The sequence below is a fragment of the Oryzias latipes genome, chromosome 21, assembly GCF_053564925.1.
Source record: "Oryzias latipes strain Hd-rR chromosome 21, Olatipes_Hd-rR_3.1".
Taxonomy (NCBI): Eukaryota; Metazoa; Chordata; class Actinopteri; order Beloniformes; family Adrianichthyidae; genus Oryzias; species Oryzias latipes.
The window spans coordinates 22,964,927-22,980,771 of record NC_136257.1 but is presented as its reverse complement, the minus strand read 5'-3'; the positions used below and the strand labels follow the sequence as shown (position 1 = coordinate 22,980,771).

The following is a 15,845-nucleotide window of genomic DNA, read 5'->3' as shown; positions in this document are numbered from 1 at the left end:
GAGGTTTTGACATAAGTTTGTCTTTGCCGTAGGTGCCTTTTGGGGGACCAATAATGTTTTTATAACAATAAATGTTTTCACAAGTGTCAAATTATCATAACAGATTTTAATCTTTTTGATACATTCTGATTCAATGATTGTTTACATGCATCTTAGCAATTAAAAAAACATTGCAGGACAGTTTAGCGTGGAGTTTCAGATTAACTCTTATTAACATGTGTGTTTTTTATGATTGTTTACATGAATTTAAGCAAGACAGTTTGAATGACATTTTTCAAAGTATTTTTACAGATGCTAATCGTTTTTTCACGAAGACACTTGTAATTTTTAACAAATGTGAACATTGTTTCTAGCAAATACAAAACTTCTTCTTTAATGAACATCCTCCTTTCAACTATTTGCTTATGAAAGAATATAAAAATGCCAGAAGCATGGATGGGCAAGCAAAAAGGAAGATTTTACATCTGGTGTAATACATGTCACGTGCAAATAGTGGAGTGATTTACTATGGTGACCCTGAAAAGGGTAGCTGAAAGGAGAAAATGAATTCAAAGGATGTTCAGTCTAGGCTGTTATCAATTTACCTGTCATTCCAACTGTAGAGTGACTGTTATGTCATTCCGTACACGGTTTACTTTGACGGTAAAAATGAAAACCCACATATCCAGGTTCACTTAAACAGGCCATTTTGTCACTCCTGCAACAATTAAAATATTTGCTGACTACTTGAAACTTACTTTTGAAATTGACTTAATTTGTTTTGCGAATTTTGATTTGTCCCTTTTTTTTAAAAAAACGTTGTTTGGTGTTTTACGTCTGGTACATGGAGGTTTGTGCAACCCAACAAAAAAAACTTGGGCCAGAAGAAGGCCTACTGCTGTTCTTGTTTGGACAAAAGTCATTGTTCTTTTTAGTTTTTTTGCTGTTTTTTAAATGTAACCTTTATTTTTCCATGCATGACAGAATAAGAACAAATCTTACTATTTTGCTGTGGCCTAGCAAAAACGGAAGACCTTCATTAAAAGGTCTTACAGGAAACAAAAAACATCAGCAACAACACAAGAAGGCCTAAAATCGACTTTGTCTTTATAATAATAACAACTTTTTTACTCTTTTGTCTGTGTGTTGCAAATGTTTTGTTCTTTATCTCATTGTGTTGTGGTGCCTACTGACCAAATCGTGACTTAACAATGACAAAACTACTTAAATTTCTGTGTTTAAAGAAATTATGGCAAGGGAGAAACAAGACTTTTATGTCACTTTTTTATTCAAAATTTGTAAATTACTATGGAGAATTAGCAAGTGATTAGTTTTACCATATAACTGTAATAAATAAAGCAATTAAAACAAGTAAAAATAGTGTTGATCTGAATGACATAGTGCTGCTTGAACAACATTTCAAATTCTCCAGGTTGCTGCAGAGGATCATTGGTTTCACCTGTCTGCACTTCACACTTGTGTCCACTTAGTTTAACTAGGTAAAGCAAAAACCTTTAAAAAGGTTTCACAGGGCCATCATAGTTTACTTTCTGACTTTTCAACTGTCTGATCTGGAAAAACAGCTGGCTGATTTGACTGAGTTAGTTGTTGTAATTGCCCTAAAGTTATGGGGTTTATCTTTAGGTAAGTTCTAAACTTTAACACCAGTGTGACTCTAATAGTATTTTTTTTTTCCCTTCATAATATTTTGTTCTTTCATTTTTCTAGATTGGTGCTCTTATCCTTGCTTGTGGTTGGAGAAAACCAAGCATACAGTCTAAAGTCTTCTGGCAGTCCAAGAAATGAGGAAACTTTGGCTTATGATAATCAATTAGTGCCCTACATGCCTTCAACACCTGAGCAAACTCATGGAGTTAAAGCTCCTAAGGCCTTTCAGCAGGGCTACCCATCATGGAAGCCCAACCAACCTCAAGAGCCTCAGAATTATGGCTACCCTCCACTGAATCCCAGCATACCAATGGAGCCGCAGAAAAATGACTTCCTACAACACCACAACGTTCCCAGTGGCCCCCAGCACCATGGTTATCCTCCCCAGCAGCATGGTGCTCCCCAGCATCATGGTTATCCTCCCCAGCAGCACGTTTATCCTCCCAACCAGCACGGCGCCCCCCAGCAGCACGGTCATCCTCCCAACCAGCACGGCGCCCCCCAGCAGCACGGTCATCCTCCCAACCAGCACGGCGCCCCCCAGCAGCACGGTCATCCTCCCAACCAGCACGGCGCCCCCCAGCAGCACGGTCATCCTCCCAACCAGCACGGCGCCCCCCAGCAGCACGGTCATCCTCCCCAGCAGCACGGCGCCCCCCAGCAGCACGGTTATCCTTCCCAGCAGCACGGCGCCCCCCAGCAGCACGGTTATCCTTCCCAGCAGCACGGCGCCCCCCAGCAGCACGGTTATCCTTCCCAGCAGCACGGCGCCCCCCAGCAGCACGGTTATCCTTCCCAGCAGCACGGCGCCCCCCAGCAGCACGGTTATCCTTCCCAGCAGCACGGCACCCCCCAGCAGCACAGTGTCCACCAGCAACACCATGTTCCCCACCAGCATGGTTATACTCAGCACCACATCCCCAATGTCCCCCACCAGGATGGTTACCCTCAACACCCACAGGGTTACCCCTGGCAAAATAAGATGCTCCAGCATTACACTTACCCTCCACAGCAACAAAAAGTCCCAGGGGTTCCCCAGCAACCTGGCTACCCATATGGACACCCCAAGATGCCTCAGAAATATATGTACCCATTACAACATCCTGGTGTCCCAATGGTTGTACGGCAACCCAACTTCCTCCTGCGGCAGACCAGGGTGTCCCTGCAACCTGACTCTCTTCCTCAACAGCACAAGGTATCCTCAAAACAAGACTACCCTCCACAACAGCCCATGCACAAGGGTCCAGAGAAGCCAGACTACCCTCCCCAGAAGCCCATCTCAAAGGGGCAGCAAAAACCAGGCTACCCTCCCCAACAGCCCATGTCCAAGGGACTGCAGAAACCAGGCTACCCTCCACAACAGCCCAAGGTGACCCAGGAGCCCAGCATGCCACCGAAGGTGCCCCAAGAACCAGATCTGCCACCCCAGCACCCCAAGGTGCTTCAGGAGCCCAGCCTGCCACTTCAACAGCCTAAGGTGCCCCAGCAACCCAAACTTCCCCAAGAGCCCGGGCTGCCGTCCCAACAGCCCAAAGTGCCCCAGGAGCCCAGCTTGCCACCAAAGGTCTCACAGGAGCAGCAGCAGCATGGCTCTTTGTCCAGGCGACGTTACAAAGCCAGGCAACCCGGCTTTTCTTCTCGGTTTCCTCAGAAGCCAAACTACCCATCAAACCCAACTAAGAAGATAACAAAGGTCAGAGACTAGGATCTTATCCATATTTGATCCACTGTTAAACTGTAAAGTTCATGTTTTTCTCCCAAAAGGTCAATTACTGAAGTAAAGAACTTAACATTCCACCTGTCTCAAATAAAAACAATTGCTACAATTTACTCATGGTGATTATTGATTAACTTTGATTTTATTAAGTTGTAAAACTTGTTTTTGCTTGACAAATTTCACCTTCCATTTTTCACAATGTAACTTCTAACTACGTCAAACTTTAAAACTTCGGTCTCTGCCCGCAATAACACTGGAGCTGCCAGATGTTTTTTGGAAAACTGAAAATTGGACTAAACTATGAAGCAAAACTAATCTGGCAACATGCCAGATGCCCACCCTAACATGGAATTTGACCTTCTGAACATGCACCCTGTTGGCACAAGTCCATTGCTGCGCTCACTGCTCCTTGATCTTTTTTTTTTTTTTTTTTTTCTTTTTTTTTTTTTAACTTGTCCTGTCCAACAGCTAGGCAAACAGATGAGAGCTGAGGGCCTCTTGTGTTGGACATATTTTATTCTAACAAGAGGGGTTATTCATCTTCAGACAAACCAAAGGTATGTCTGAATAAACCCCTTTTGTAATTGAGGCCAAACTTTATTAATTTCAATCATGTTTGAAAATCTTTGGTGTTGGACCGGACTGAAAAGGAAAGAGGGGAACAAGAGAGAGGGACGTTAGAGAGAGGGGGGGGTAGGAGGGTGATAATAGGAGGGGAAGGGGGGTAAGACCATGAAGCAGCATAGAGCAGGCAGGTTTACTGGTTGTTTATCGTTACGGTACGGTTCAAATGTAGTACAAAAAGGGCGGGGCCTGTTCACACACACTCAAATATTATCAACACACCTGCTAGCCGCAGAAATGTCCACATGTCAACATGCACACAAAACAGATAGTGTTCACGAACGCATACTTATGCCTTTAAACCAACTAGTGTGAAATCTTTCATTCATTCAATCATGCAAACTATTAGTGCAAAGGTGAGCTAACACCTGTGCTCAGGTGAGTGTTTATGTTCTTCTAAAATGGATGGTGGAATGTGAAAAGAAGGAGGAGGAGCGCCCAGCCACCCCCACACCCATACCCCCGCCGCAGCAGCAGCGGCAGCCGGAATTCCCCCAGCGCCACACGGGAACAGGCAGGGAACAACCGCCCCCCGGGCGACCAAGACCGCCACCCAGGCCAGGGCCAGCAGGACCGCCGCGAGGCCCCCAGAGCCAGAGAGCAGGGAGGCGCAGAGGGAAAGAGAGCGCCGCCCCAGCCCAGCCAGGAAAGCAGCCCCCCGCCGCGCCGGAAGAGCCCAACGCAGGGCCCCACCGGAGAGGGACGCCCACAGCCCCAGACGAGCACCCCACCACCACCCAGGAGTTCCGGGCATCCCCCCGCCCCGACCCCAGGTACGAGCCGGGACCCCCCAAGGGAGACCCGCTCCGCACTCCAGGCAGCCACCCACCCGGCCCACGGTTGGTCCAGGTAGGAGCAAGGCAGGGGCCCGCCGCCCCCGCCCAGGAGGGGGGAACCCCGGGGAAAAAAGGGCGGCCCATAAGGGATGTTATAAATATGGCCCGACCAGGCTCGGCCATGTTGGAAGTTTGGCGGGGCCCAGCGCCCAGGGGCAAGGACCAGGACCCACCCCCCAGGGACACGAACACCCCCGGCTCAGGTGTAATATGAACCCCCCCACCGTGCGGAGAGAGCACCGCCGGGCCCAGGGAGCCGGCACCCAAGGGACACGGCCGCCATCGCCAAGGGGCCCGCACCCCCCACCAGGGACGGGGTAGGGGACAGATGGACCCAGGTCCCACCTTCCTTGTAAAATGTGTGTGCGTGTATGGGTGTTTGAGAGGGTCTGTGTGTGCATGTGTGTGTGTTTATGTTTGAATGTATATATTGAAGGGGGAGGGGTGTGTGTACTAAGGGGGGTGCAGTTAAAATTGGCGAGTAGGGCACTAAGGGGACATCTCCTGATTACTCACAGTGATGTCCCCTCACCCTCCACACCAAGGGGCCCTAAATGTCTAAGGTGCGGTTAAAATTGGCGGGTAGGGTGCCAGGAGGACATCTGCTGCTTGCTGGCAGTGATGTCCAAGCACCCCCCCTACCAAGGACCCTACGTGTCTAAGGTGCAAATAAAACCGAAAGAGGGGGGGCCCACTCCATACGGCAACCATAGGAGGGGGGCCACTCCCAAGTAGCCCCCCCCCAAGGCGCATCGCAGGCTAAACCCCCCACCCCCTCACCCTAATATGAGGTTATATAAGGAAGGGGGTAAGTTGGGGACAGCTGGTAGACTGTCCCCCGGTGGTCAAACAGCCGTCCCCCAGCCCACCCCCAGCAAAGGGGCCAGGGCCACCCAGCCCAGGGGCCCACCCCCGGAGGCGCCGACACCCCAGGCCCGGCACCACCCACCCCACACAGAGAGAGAGGAGCCAGAAAGCGTCGCCCCCCCCCGGAGCAAGCCCAGGCCCCCACCCCCAGACGCCGGCCCTAGAAGAGCTCTGGTCAGGCCTCGACGGGACCGAGGAGGCCAACCGGCCGAGGCAACCACTGATTGCCTCAGCGGAGACCCCGACCCGCTAGCCCCCCCGACCCGTACTAATAATGGGCCCCCCCCTCCCCCCCAGAACGCCCCCCCACAGGACAGGGCCGACAAGCCCCCCACCCCACCCCACCCCAGACCCCGCAGCCGAAGCGGGTGACACCCAGAGCGACCGGGGGCCCCGAGAGGGTTGTCCCGTCCCGTCCCAGAGCCAGGGAAGGGCCGATCCCAGCCCCAGGTGCAGATGGGCAGCCCATCCGGCGCCGCTGGGCCCCCCCCACCCGAGCAGGGCCCCCTGCTCCTTGATCTTGTTAGTATGCAGAGATTAGGAATTTTCCATTGTGACCTGTTCAATTCTGTGCACCTTGGGAGGCTACACAATTTTGACCAATGGCGGCTTTTCTGTAGGTATGACAAACTCCTGAGTTAAAGCTGTGCCTAGGATTTTTATTTAAGTGGCACAGGTACTTCTAATCAGATCACTGGTTTAGTTCCTGCTCAGTGTCCCTGTGCTGAATTAAACCACACATTGATCCCATTGTTGTGCCACCGTACAGCAGCTATACCATTCATGTGGGAATATAAGTGTGAGATTGTGGCTGTAAAGCTCACAAGGTAAAAGGTAATTATTGCTTACAGAAATGGGTTATTTGACTTGAAGCTCAAACCTGAGTTTCACTTGGTTTTCAAGGCAGTCATGACTTGAGGCTTGACCTCAATTGAAGACTTGAGGCTGAGGACTTGATATTTTCATTGATTCATTCTTGATCTGTAACGAATATTGCAGTCAAGTGTAAAAAGTAGAGCTATCTTTACAATGTTTTTGCATTAGGAGTATAAAACTGCTTGATACTAACTCAAAGTTGTTTCAAGAATTTTAATGACAAAATGCCACCATATTAAATTTAGTCTTTAGGACTTAAACTACAATGAAAAGATTTCACTCAATTTAAACTTGCAAAACATTGGTTTTGAGTGACTTTAAATATGCAAATCTTCTGTATATATGATGGAAAATAAATTCCTATATGTGCAGCCATCTGCTGTAGCAAACTCATCAAAGCCTGTAATGGTTCGAAAAGATAGCCTTGGAACCTGCAGAAGCCCTAAGAAAAAATGCATATTCGGTGGAAAAGTGTCCAATTTTATACTGTGGAAAATTAGCCTACCTTCAGTCACAAAAATAGAATTGAAACGAACCCAAAGACCATTGTTTGCATCCTTTATAAAATATGTTTTGTTTTTAATAGTTTACATTTAATTTGTACAGACAAATTTAACCCCTTCATGCCTGAATTAATTTCCAATTATATCAAATATTCAGGGTTTTTTTTCTATTCGAGGTAATGCTAAATTAAGTGGAGTCCTGTATTTTATACGTTTCGAATGGGCAACATATGGCACAAAGAGGTTGAAATTGCATGTTCTTTTTTCAAAAACCTACATTTTAATTAATATATATTCACTTCCAGCAACACATAAATGCTGGGTGTTCTGGTAGCAGTTGCTAGGTAACAAGTTTTTAATGTAAATCCTTCCCAGGAAGTAATCAGAATACATCTTTAATTGATTTAATTAAAATGTTTGACCATGTATTTGGAACTACTTTAAATAAGCAAACGCTGATCTGAATTGAGGATAAGAGGCCAAGTTTTTTTCACACAGTAGTCAAATTTGTCAGTGAAATGCATGTTTTTAAATGTACTATTTATGTTACTTGCAGAGGCCCACATATACAGCCATGTCTCACAACTGAGGCAGTTCCAAACAATTGTCTTTACTGATAGATGCAGCAAAAAATCTGCTTCCCTCGTCTAGGCAGTGTTATTTTTAGCAAATATGGATAGAGAGAGAACATTTTATTTTAGCCTTGAATGTTGGGTTGAAAGCACCAGAATTGCCAGTGTTTGCTACTTTTCAGTTCACAATAATTTCCCCCAAGTACATGCACACTACGGGTAGACACACACTGATGTGTTAAATTGTTATATCATTAATTAATGAGGGAGAGTTCAGAATTAAGAGAATAATTTCAGTGGCTTCATTTGTCTTGTATTTGAAATCGTGGGGCAGCAACGGTGCAAAATAATTTCCATAACCAACAGACCACGTTAATCTGAAAATCATCTTGCGGTGCCAAAGCAGTAACCAGCCTTGCATCATGCTCTGCAGAGAATCCTTTTTCAGATGAATGCCATGCAGTGGCCTCCCATGGTTAATAAAAATGGATCCTGCACTTCCTTTGCTTGCAAAGAAATACATTTGGCAAAAGAGGGTGACAGTTGCTCACTGATCCTGAGTAAATGTGAAATGGAAGGGAGCAGATAAAGCAAGCATGGGGCAGACTAGGCTCAGTACTCTTTTGAAAGAGTGGGCTCGCTGTGATGAGTCCTACTCAGCTCTTTATGTATTTTTTTTTTTTTTTTCCTTGCACTGTTGGCGACTAAGGCAGAGATGAATTTTGACTCAGGTGCAAACTGAGTTGTTTTGCAAACGCCCACACCAGCCGGTTATCTTACAAATACAATACACCAGAGACTAGGCATCTGTTGTTGCTCGTTTGTGTTTCTCATGAAAAGGATACTGAGGGACGTGTCTGTGCTTCCAATAACAATAAGACATGTTTAACATCGCAAATTTATTTTAAACATTTAAAAAATTTATTTTAGAAAAGAAAAAGAAAAAAATCCGGGTTTGGGTAACCATCAGCACTGGTCCAACAGCAGTGCCATCAGATTGTTCCATCTGTTTCAACATTGCGTTATCAGATGCATTTGTGTGGCTGAGAAAAGGCTCTAGCATAAAGAGGTGAAGTGAAAATTTAAAACGAGTCATAACAGGATCTGACAAGTGACAGAAATATCATCCAGCCCCCTCTGGAATTGCCTTTTATATTCTCCCCGCATTTTAATCTTCTCCCTAATATCATCCTTTCCTGACTCAACTTTAATCACCATCAGTGTTTTAACTTGCAGTACTGGGATCAGACAACTATTGGGATCAGACAACTATATTATTCATCTCTAGCTCCTTATTTTTTGCGCCCATTCACTTTATTATTAAAAAGTAACAATCCACAGGGATTTATGGGATACAATGTGGAAAAAAGGAAAAAGGCTACAACTTCTCTTAACCTTTTGTTTTTATATCAATATTAAGCCATTGATACATTGTTTCAACCTTTACATTTCATGACATTTTTTATGCCAAATTAGTTTTTTTACGTATCACTTGTTTTTTTTCTTTCATTTTGAATTAAATTATTTATTTATGTATTTATTTATTTTTTAGTTAGCTTTTTTAAATATATGGCTCTTTTTTAATGATACGGGACTTTCTATGAAAGTCTGCTACACATTTGTCAAACTTCAGAACATTATATTAATTTATTTTTTATTCTACAGCATATTGATACATAAATCCATAACACACCCATAAATTGTTTCCTGGACTAAATCCAAATTCTGGACTCAGCTCTTCCTGTTTATTTTTTTATTTTATTTTTTTAAGTTACATTTGCAAAGGTGACTTTTTTGAGTACAATTACAGGTGAATTGTTCATTGTCTATCCATTCAACATTTTCATCTGTTCTTGCTTGTCTTTAGGCCACTGCAGGAGAGACGAAAGGAAATTGGAGTTTAGTTTCTAGAGAACGATTAGAATTATCCTTATGTCTGTTTTTTAATGAAGTTGTGGACTCCTATTAAAATATATCCAGTGCCTCCTCTAAAAAAAAGTGCAATTAATCTTAGTAATCTCACTATCATAAACAAATTAAACAAATGGTGTTAAATGCAACCCTGACTGATGATCTGTGTTTTTTGGGTCCAATGCAAAGAAATGATTTCAACTGATTGAGATTGGTCAGGTTTTACATTTCATCTTGTGTTTTTGAAGATATTTAATACATTTTGATATGTTTATAACCCTTGTGCTATCTTAGATGACCCCCCCCCCCCCTTACATTGACGTGTTCTCCCTACCATGACAAAGGTGGATAAAGGTGGAAAGATTTCATGTAATCATGGATACCAGTGAAGATAACAAATCATTGAAGAAAAAGGTTCAGAGTACTGTCTAGATGACCCAACTCCCAACGGTAAAGTGCCAAGGATAGCACAAGGGTTAAAGATCTAATATAGAAATTGCTCACAGTCCCAGGAAAAAGGGTGAAGAAAAAAAATTAAAAAAAACAAATAATCAAGAGAAAAGTAATTTTTTGTTTTAAAAAACTGACGCTATAGTTTTTTACCATTACTCATTATCTATACGAATAGTCATTCTTTTTTTTTTTTACTAACTACATGAACAATCCAACCTTTTTTTTCTCTAAAATATTAATTTACAACAGGCTGCTTAACTACTACTTTCATGTATTAAAAAGAAGAAAAAAAATGTTTCACATTGTAAAAACATATCAAATAAAAGGTTTGGAGATTCCTGCAATTCAGCTGAAACCTAAATTTTTGAATTTCCTCGCTTGATCACTGCAACCTATAATTAACAAAAGGAACATTTGAATAGCACAATAATTTAATTTTTTGAGTGAATTGATTGATTAAAAGAGGAATTTTAAAAAGTTACAAAAATCGTTTGCGACAAATAGGACTGATGCATGTTACTCTGGAATCCCTAAAACAGTTTGCATTATATACATTATGTGAAGCCACCTTCAGAAATCTATTCAGACAAGGTCTTGTGAGAACAAGCTCATCTCAACTGGACAAAAACACAGCGATCAGGGGTTCTGTGTTTGTATGAGTCAGTGTTTGAGGAAAAACAGATGTGGATTTCTGTCAGATAGAGATGAGACGGACAATCCTGGCAGTTATCAGTGAAAGGTGCCACAGCCAGCATCTCTGATAGTTGGGATGCACAAGTGTTCATGCTTTTTCCGACCGTGTAGCAGATGCATGGGCATTCACGGCAATTTAGAGAATGCAAATTATACCATCAAAGTGAGTCTGTGGTTATTTCAGTAGGTCTATGCCAGACCTCATTTCTCACAACCTGCAGCAGCAAAACATCACTAAGAGTCCATGGAAAAAAGAGACCAGTGATACAGAAGGAACTAATAAAGCTGTTTTCTGAAAATGCAACCGCTCACATTTTGGTTCCAAAACGTTGATGGGACAAGAATTACATTAAGACTTTGATGTTTTTTATGCTGTGAAATATATATATATATTTTATTTTAATAATGTGCTAAATCACAGATGACATTGTTTCAATATTTAAGTTGATGTACTTATAAGTACGATTTAGACATCCGATTATATAATTTTCTTTTCTTCTAAAGCGTTGACAAGAATTTAACTATCCACAGCCCAGTATTTGTGTTTTTAACATAAGAAATATTCAAACAGACCTCTTTAAAGCCTTACATATTTGACACATTTTTGATGTACCTTGGCCATCAAAAGTACATATTTGGAACAGAATTTAACAGAAGAGCATTGCTAATATTTCTAAAGTCTTTCACAAAGAAAACAGTTTAAGATAGATATATGCAGTCACTGACTATCATTTTGTCCAAACTCATAAATAAAGGCCTTTGACAGTGGTTTTGATATGCAAGATCAACATCTTTAACACATTTTGGAGGGGCTTGATAATCATGATGCTCAATGTTGATTATCATTTAAAAATACTAAATTTGAATTCTCCCCACACTTTAGGCTACCTAGGAAAAAAAACAAGTAACTGCCAAAGGAGTACTAACCAATGCATTGTTATTTCTTATACAAACTAAATACTAATTACTTAGTCTAGACCGTACTGTTGTTAGCACTGTCAACTTATGGCAAGTCGGCTCTGGTTCAAAACCAGACTGAGAGTTTGCATGTTCTCCAGGTGCATGCGTGGGTTTTCTCCGAGCAGCGCAGCTTCCTCCTACAGTCCAAGAACATCCTTCACAGGTTCATTGATATCTCCAAATTGACCCTAGATGTTCCTTTGTGTGTGAGTTTGTGTGGCCCTGCAACAGACTGGCGAGCTCTTCAGGGTTTACCAGTCCTTTGCCCAGCCATAGTAAGGTCAACTCCAGCAACCCCATGACCTCAAAAAGGATTATTTCTTGTGTGTTAGTAAAACATCTCGTTCTAACAAATTGCACTCCCAAAATAAATGGCTGTTTATTAGTAGGTTTACTCTTTTTTCCTTCTTAACTTAATGTTATTTTTATTAAACAAAACTGATTTATAAGTTTCCCAGTAAATAAAAAATGCATTGTTCATCACTACCAAACTTTGTAAAAAAAAAGAAAGAAAAAAAACTTGGTAAAATGTTTCTCCACAACAATATGTATCTATTGTTTTTACCAACCTTTGATGAGGTAAATGATGATTCCTGTAAAAGTAGCAAAAATAATAAGCAGTTATGTTAGATCTTTATTCCTGAAGAGATTGGGTACCATACAATGTGTTTGATTCATTTAGAGAAAACCGGAAACAGAATGAATCGGGGGGTTGTCGTTGTAAATCCAGTGGCTTCAGATTATATTTATATTATTATTGCTTTCATTACAGAGGAGGCGTATATTGTATATTGGGCCCTTAGAATAAATATATAGAATGTCTTACAGACCTACTATATCTAGCCAGTAACACCTAAGTTAAAAGTCTAATAGAGGCTGTTGTAAGTACAGACGTACTTTAACTTTTGTGCTATACCAGGCAACAAAATGCCCATAAATACCTCCCAGCATCACAGGAAAATACACAACGATTAATTTGTGCTTATCAATTTGGATTACACAATTTTACATTAATGAGAAAGTGAATGTTGCATTGTGCCCAGTTCCTCTGATGCTAATAATGCATTTGTAAACATGTAGTGCATCATCTAGCAACATGGTCCATATTTGATCATTTAATAAATTCATGAACTTGCACATGGTAAAATAGTTTTGTATATTAAATACCAAAAATACAGCTGGAAACCAACATGAAAATGGAATTAAGGTAATATAGTTAAGGCTAAACATATTTGTCTATTACCTTTGTATAGCTAAGTCAGTAAAAGGAGCATGCAGTCAACATAACTTTGCCACGATTTACATTAAACACCCAAAGCAATAAACTCAAAACAAATGTATGTATTTGTCACTACAAAATAGAGCAATGTCATTTAGGCTTTTCAATACAGTAAATCATATGGCTTGTGCAATTTTCCTTCCGTCTTCAAACTCACAGAAGAAATTCTTCTCTGCAAAATAAATTATAACAAATGTCATGCCAGAAATTAAGATTTACATTTACATGCGCAGTTTCATGCCAGATTGTGCTAATTGTACATCATACTATTTTTTTTTAAAAAAGGAACAAAAATATCTGAGGTCTTTCATTGTAGCACATATGTGCTCATTTCCAACACCCTATTTTATATAAGGTTATTTGTGCACGTAGTCTTTATTTCTTTAGATACAAGATTGCAGTCCATTGGTAAATTTTACAAGAAGTACTCTGGTTTGGAAAGGGTAAAAGGAGCTATCAGGAGTCACAATTTGTGGTCTGCTCTATGTAAAGCGATCTGAATTCATCTTTCTGAGTTTAGGCGGCAGGTGTCCATCCATCCTGCCCCCTCCTCCCCCAGCTAGTCGCTGCAGCTTTGGAGGTAAGTCTGCCACTGACTTACTCATGGGCTCTGTGCTGATCTTGGAGGCCTTACCAGCCTGCTTATCATCAGAGACACCTGGAACAGAACTGATCCGCTGCAACTTCATGGGCAGTTCTCCAAAGTTGTAAGTCATCTCTGAGGTGGTGGAGCTCATCCTTAGCAGCTTCTTAGGTAAGCCATCCCGCCCTGTGATCTTCTGGAGTTTGGTAGGCAGTTTAGTTGTGCTGTCATTGTCCTCCAGGGTCTGCAGGCAGTCCAGAGAGCTGTTTTTGTCCCCACTGTTGCACAGGGATGGAGCCATGAGGGGTGAGGAGAGCAGTAGAGCCTCCTCCTGTTCCTTCACACTGTAAGGAGTGGTGGGAACCTCAAATGTAGCATGGAATTGAGAGTAGTCCACCTTGAAAAAGCCTTCCTCTAAGGAGATGACTGGGAAGAAGCGGTGTCCCCACAGAACCTCGTCCTCAGTGTACGATGTCCTCGCTTGGCATGTCATTCCTGTCATGGAAACACGAAAACTATTGTTACCCAGATACTCAACCCCTTCAGACCACAAATCAAACAATACTAACACAACAGTCTAAGTTAACAGGTTTACACTGTGCAACAGAGTCAGCCAGCAAAAAAAAAAAGGCTTTTACTTTTTGAAACTTCATGTTTACAAGCGATTCTTGAGCATTTTTTGAGAACAAATACTTTGTGAATTCTTTGATAAATACACATTGAATAACCATGTTGGCTATTATATGATGTTTTAAAGAAAGTATAAATCTTTTCTTATAATATATTGATAGTATTTTTATAATATTTTTAAAAAAACAAACAGGGCTTTAGGAAAGTTGATTGTGATCTATGCTTGAGCAGCAGTGGTTCCATTAACTTTAAAAAGTTTAAAATTAAGAGTAACTTAGACTACAAAGAATTATACTGTTAAAAATGACTTATTTGTAGAGCCAAAATTCACATTTGGTGATGCCTGACAGTCAATTTCCTTGGCTACAGTGACCAAAAAGATAAGTTATTCATTTTTAAGTGGTGTTTTGAGAAGTGTACTACCAATCATTGTCTTAGCTGCAGCTGACAGCTGTCAGAGGATTTCAGTTTGGAAAATCAGAATGCATTAATGAAGGGTAAGACCCAAGATAAGCATCAGCCTAAATTAAACCCTTAAAAGAGCAAACTTTTTATTCAAGATATGCAAGAAAAATAAAATGTCATGGCAATTTCAGCCAGCAATATATGGCTGTTTATTTCATTGCATATCTTTTGCATCATACATTTTTATTTAGTTCACTAGTAGCCTACAGCTTCAAAAGCACAGTTGCATGTTATGCCCTTCCTTACAAAACATCATTAGCCTTATTTTTCACAAAGTTTTAAGAAGATGGTGTTGTGTGCAACATTATTCTCTAAAGCTTAAAATATGCTGGATGATGTTTACTGCAGGTAAAACTCTAAAGCGCTTTTCAAAGTCTGACTGAAAAAAAAGACGAGTACATCTTTAGAAAAGTCAATATTACATCATTGCAGAGATTTAACAACTGCAGGATAGACTTAGAAAGTTCAGCTTTTGTTTTTAATGATGTTGCACATCACTTGCTTGCACAGTTTTCTTGAGACACATCTAAACATGTTTTTGGGATGAAGCAAACATTCCTTACTCTGAATAAAACCAGGCTAAAATATGTGATTTGTGGGAATGCAAGACTGAATGAAAAATTCAACTTAGATATCAGTAATTCCAAATAAACTGAAATTGTGTCTTTGGGCTTGAATGTCTGAGGGATGGTAGAATGTATATTCACCATGTAACATTTTGGTATGTGATACCTGTATGATTCTTCCCTTAAGTAGTATTTTTCTCTTTTGGTGCCTCAGTTCTCTTAGATCCTTTTTGCTAACATCTCCAGGCTTCCAACATTTTACTTCTGAATTGTCACTCACATTGTTTTGCTTGGGAAAGGACTGTACATTAAAGAAAAATACCAAATGTATGCAAATATAACATACTGCAATAAATTAGAATGACTCAATAGGATTATTAGGTATTCCATTCATTACTATTTTCTGTTTATGAAGTGATCTAAGTGGTCCGGAAGGCAGAAAGAACTGAATGAAACCATCTTTCTGAATACCCACCTCCACCAGGAGGTGCTGTTACAAACCAGACAAACAATCTGAAACCGAGACAATGGTGATTTGATCTCCACCTATACTGAGCTTTGATTTGATCTCCAGCTGTTTAGAACTGGCCATTCAAACAACAAATGTAATTTCTCTAAGGTAAAAATAATCCTGAACTCTGGGATTAATAACATAAAGCATGT

The 15,845-nt window shown here is 41.4% G+C and overlaps 2 protein-coding genes across 2 annotated transcripts in view; one reads left to right on the top strand and one right to left on the bottom strand.

Moving 5' to 3' along the window:
* Positions 1 to 1,492: 1,492 nt before the first annotated feature.
* LOC101172775 (uncharacterized) lies at positions 1,493 to 3,477 on the top strand. The gene is made up of 2 exons (XM_023951161.2): positions 1,493 to 1,623; positions 1,708 to 3,477. The coding sequence occupies exons 1-2, from the start codon at positions 1,607 to 1,609 to the stop codon at positions 3,350 to 3,352; spliced, it is 1,662 nt and encodes a 553-aa protein (XP_023806929.1). The 5' UTR covers positions 1,493 to 1,606; the 3' UTR covers positions 3,353 to 3,477.
* An 8,803-nt stretch (positions 3,478 to 12,280) lies between these two features.
* The window catches only part of kcnj3a (potassium inwardly rectifying channel subfamily J member 3a), a 28,382-nt gene continuing 24,817 nt past the window's right edge, over positions 12,281 to 15,845 (bottom strand). Inside the window, exon 3 of the mRNA XM_004081721.5 lies at positions 12,281 to 14,016. Within this exon, the coding sequence (XP_004081769.1) occupies positions 13,421 to 14,016 (596 nt within the window). The 3' untranslated portion in view covers positions 12,281 to 13,420. The remainder of the gene's footprint in view (positions 14,017 to 15,845) is intronic.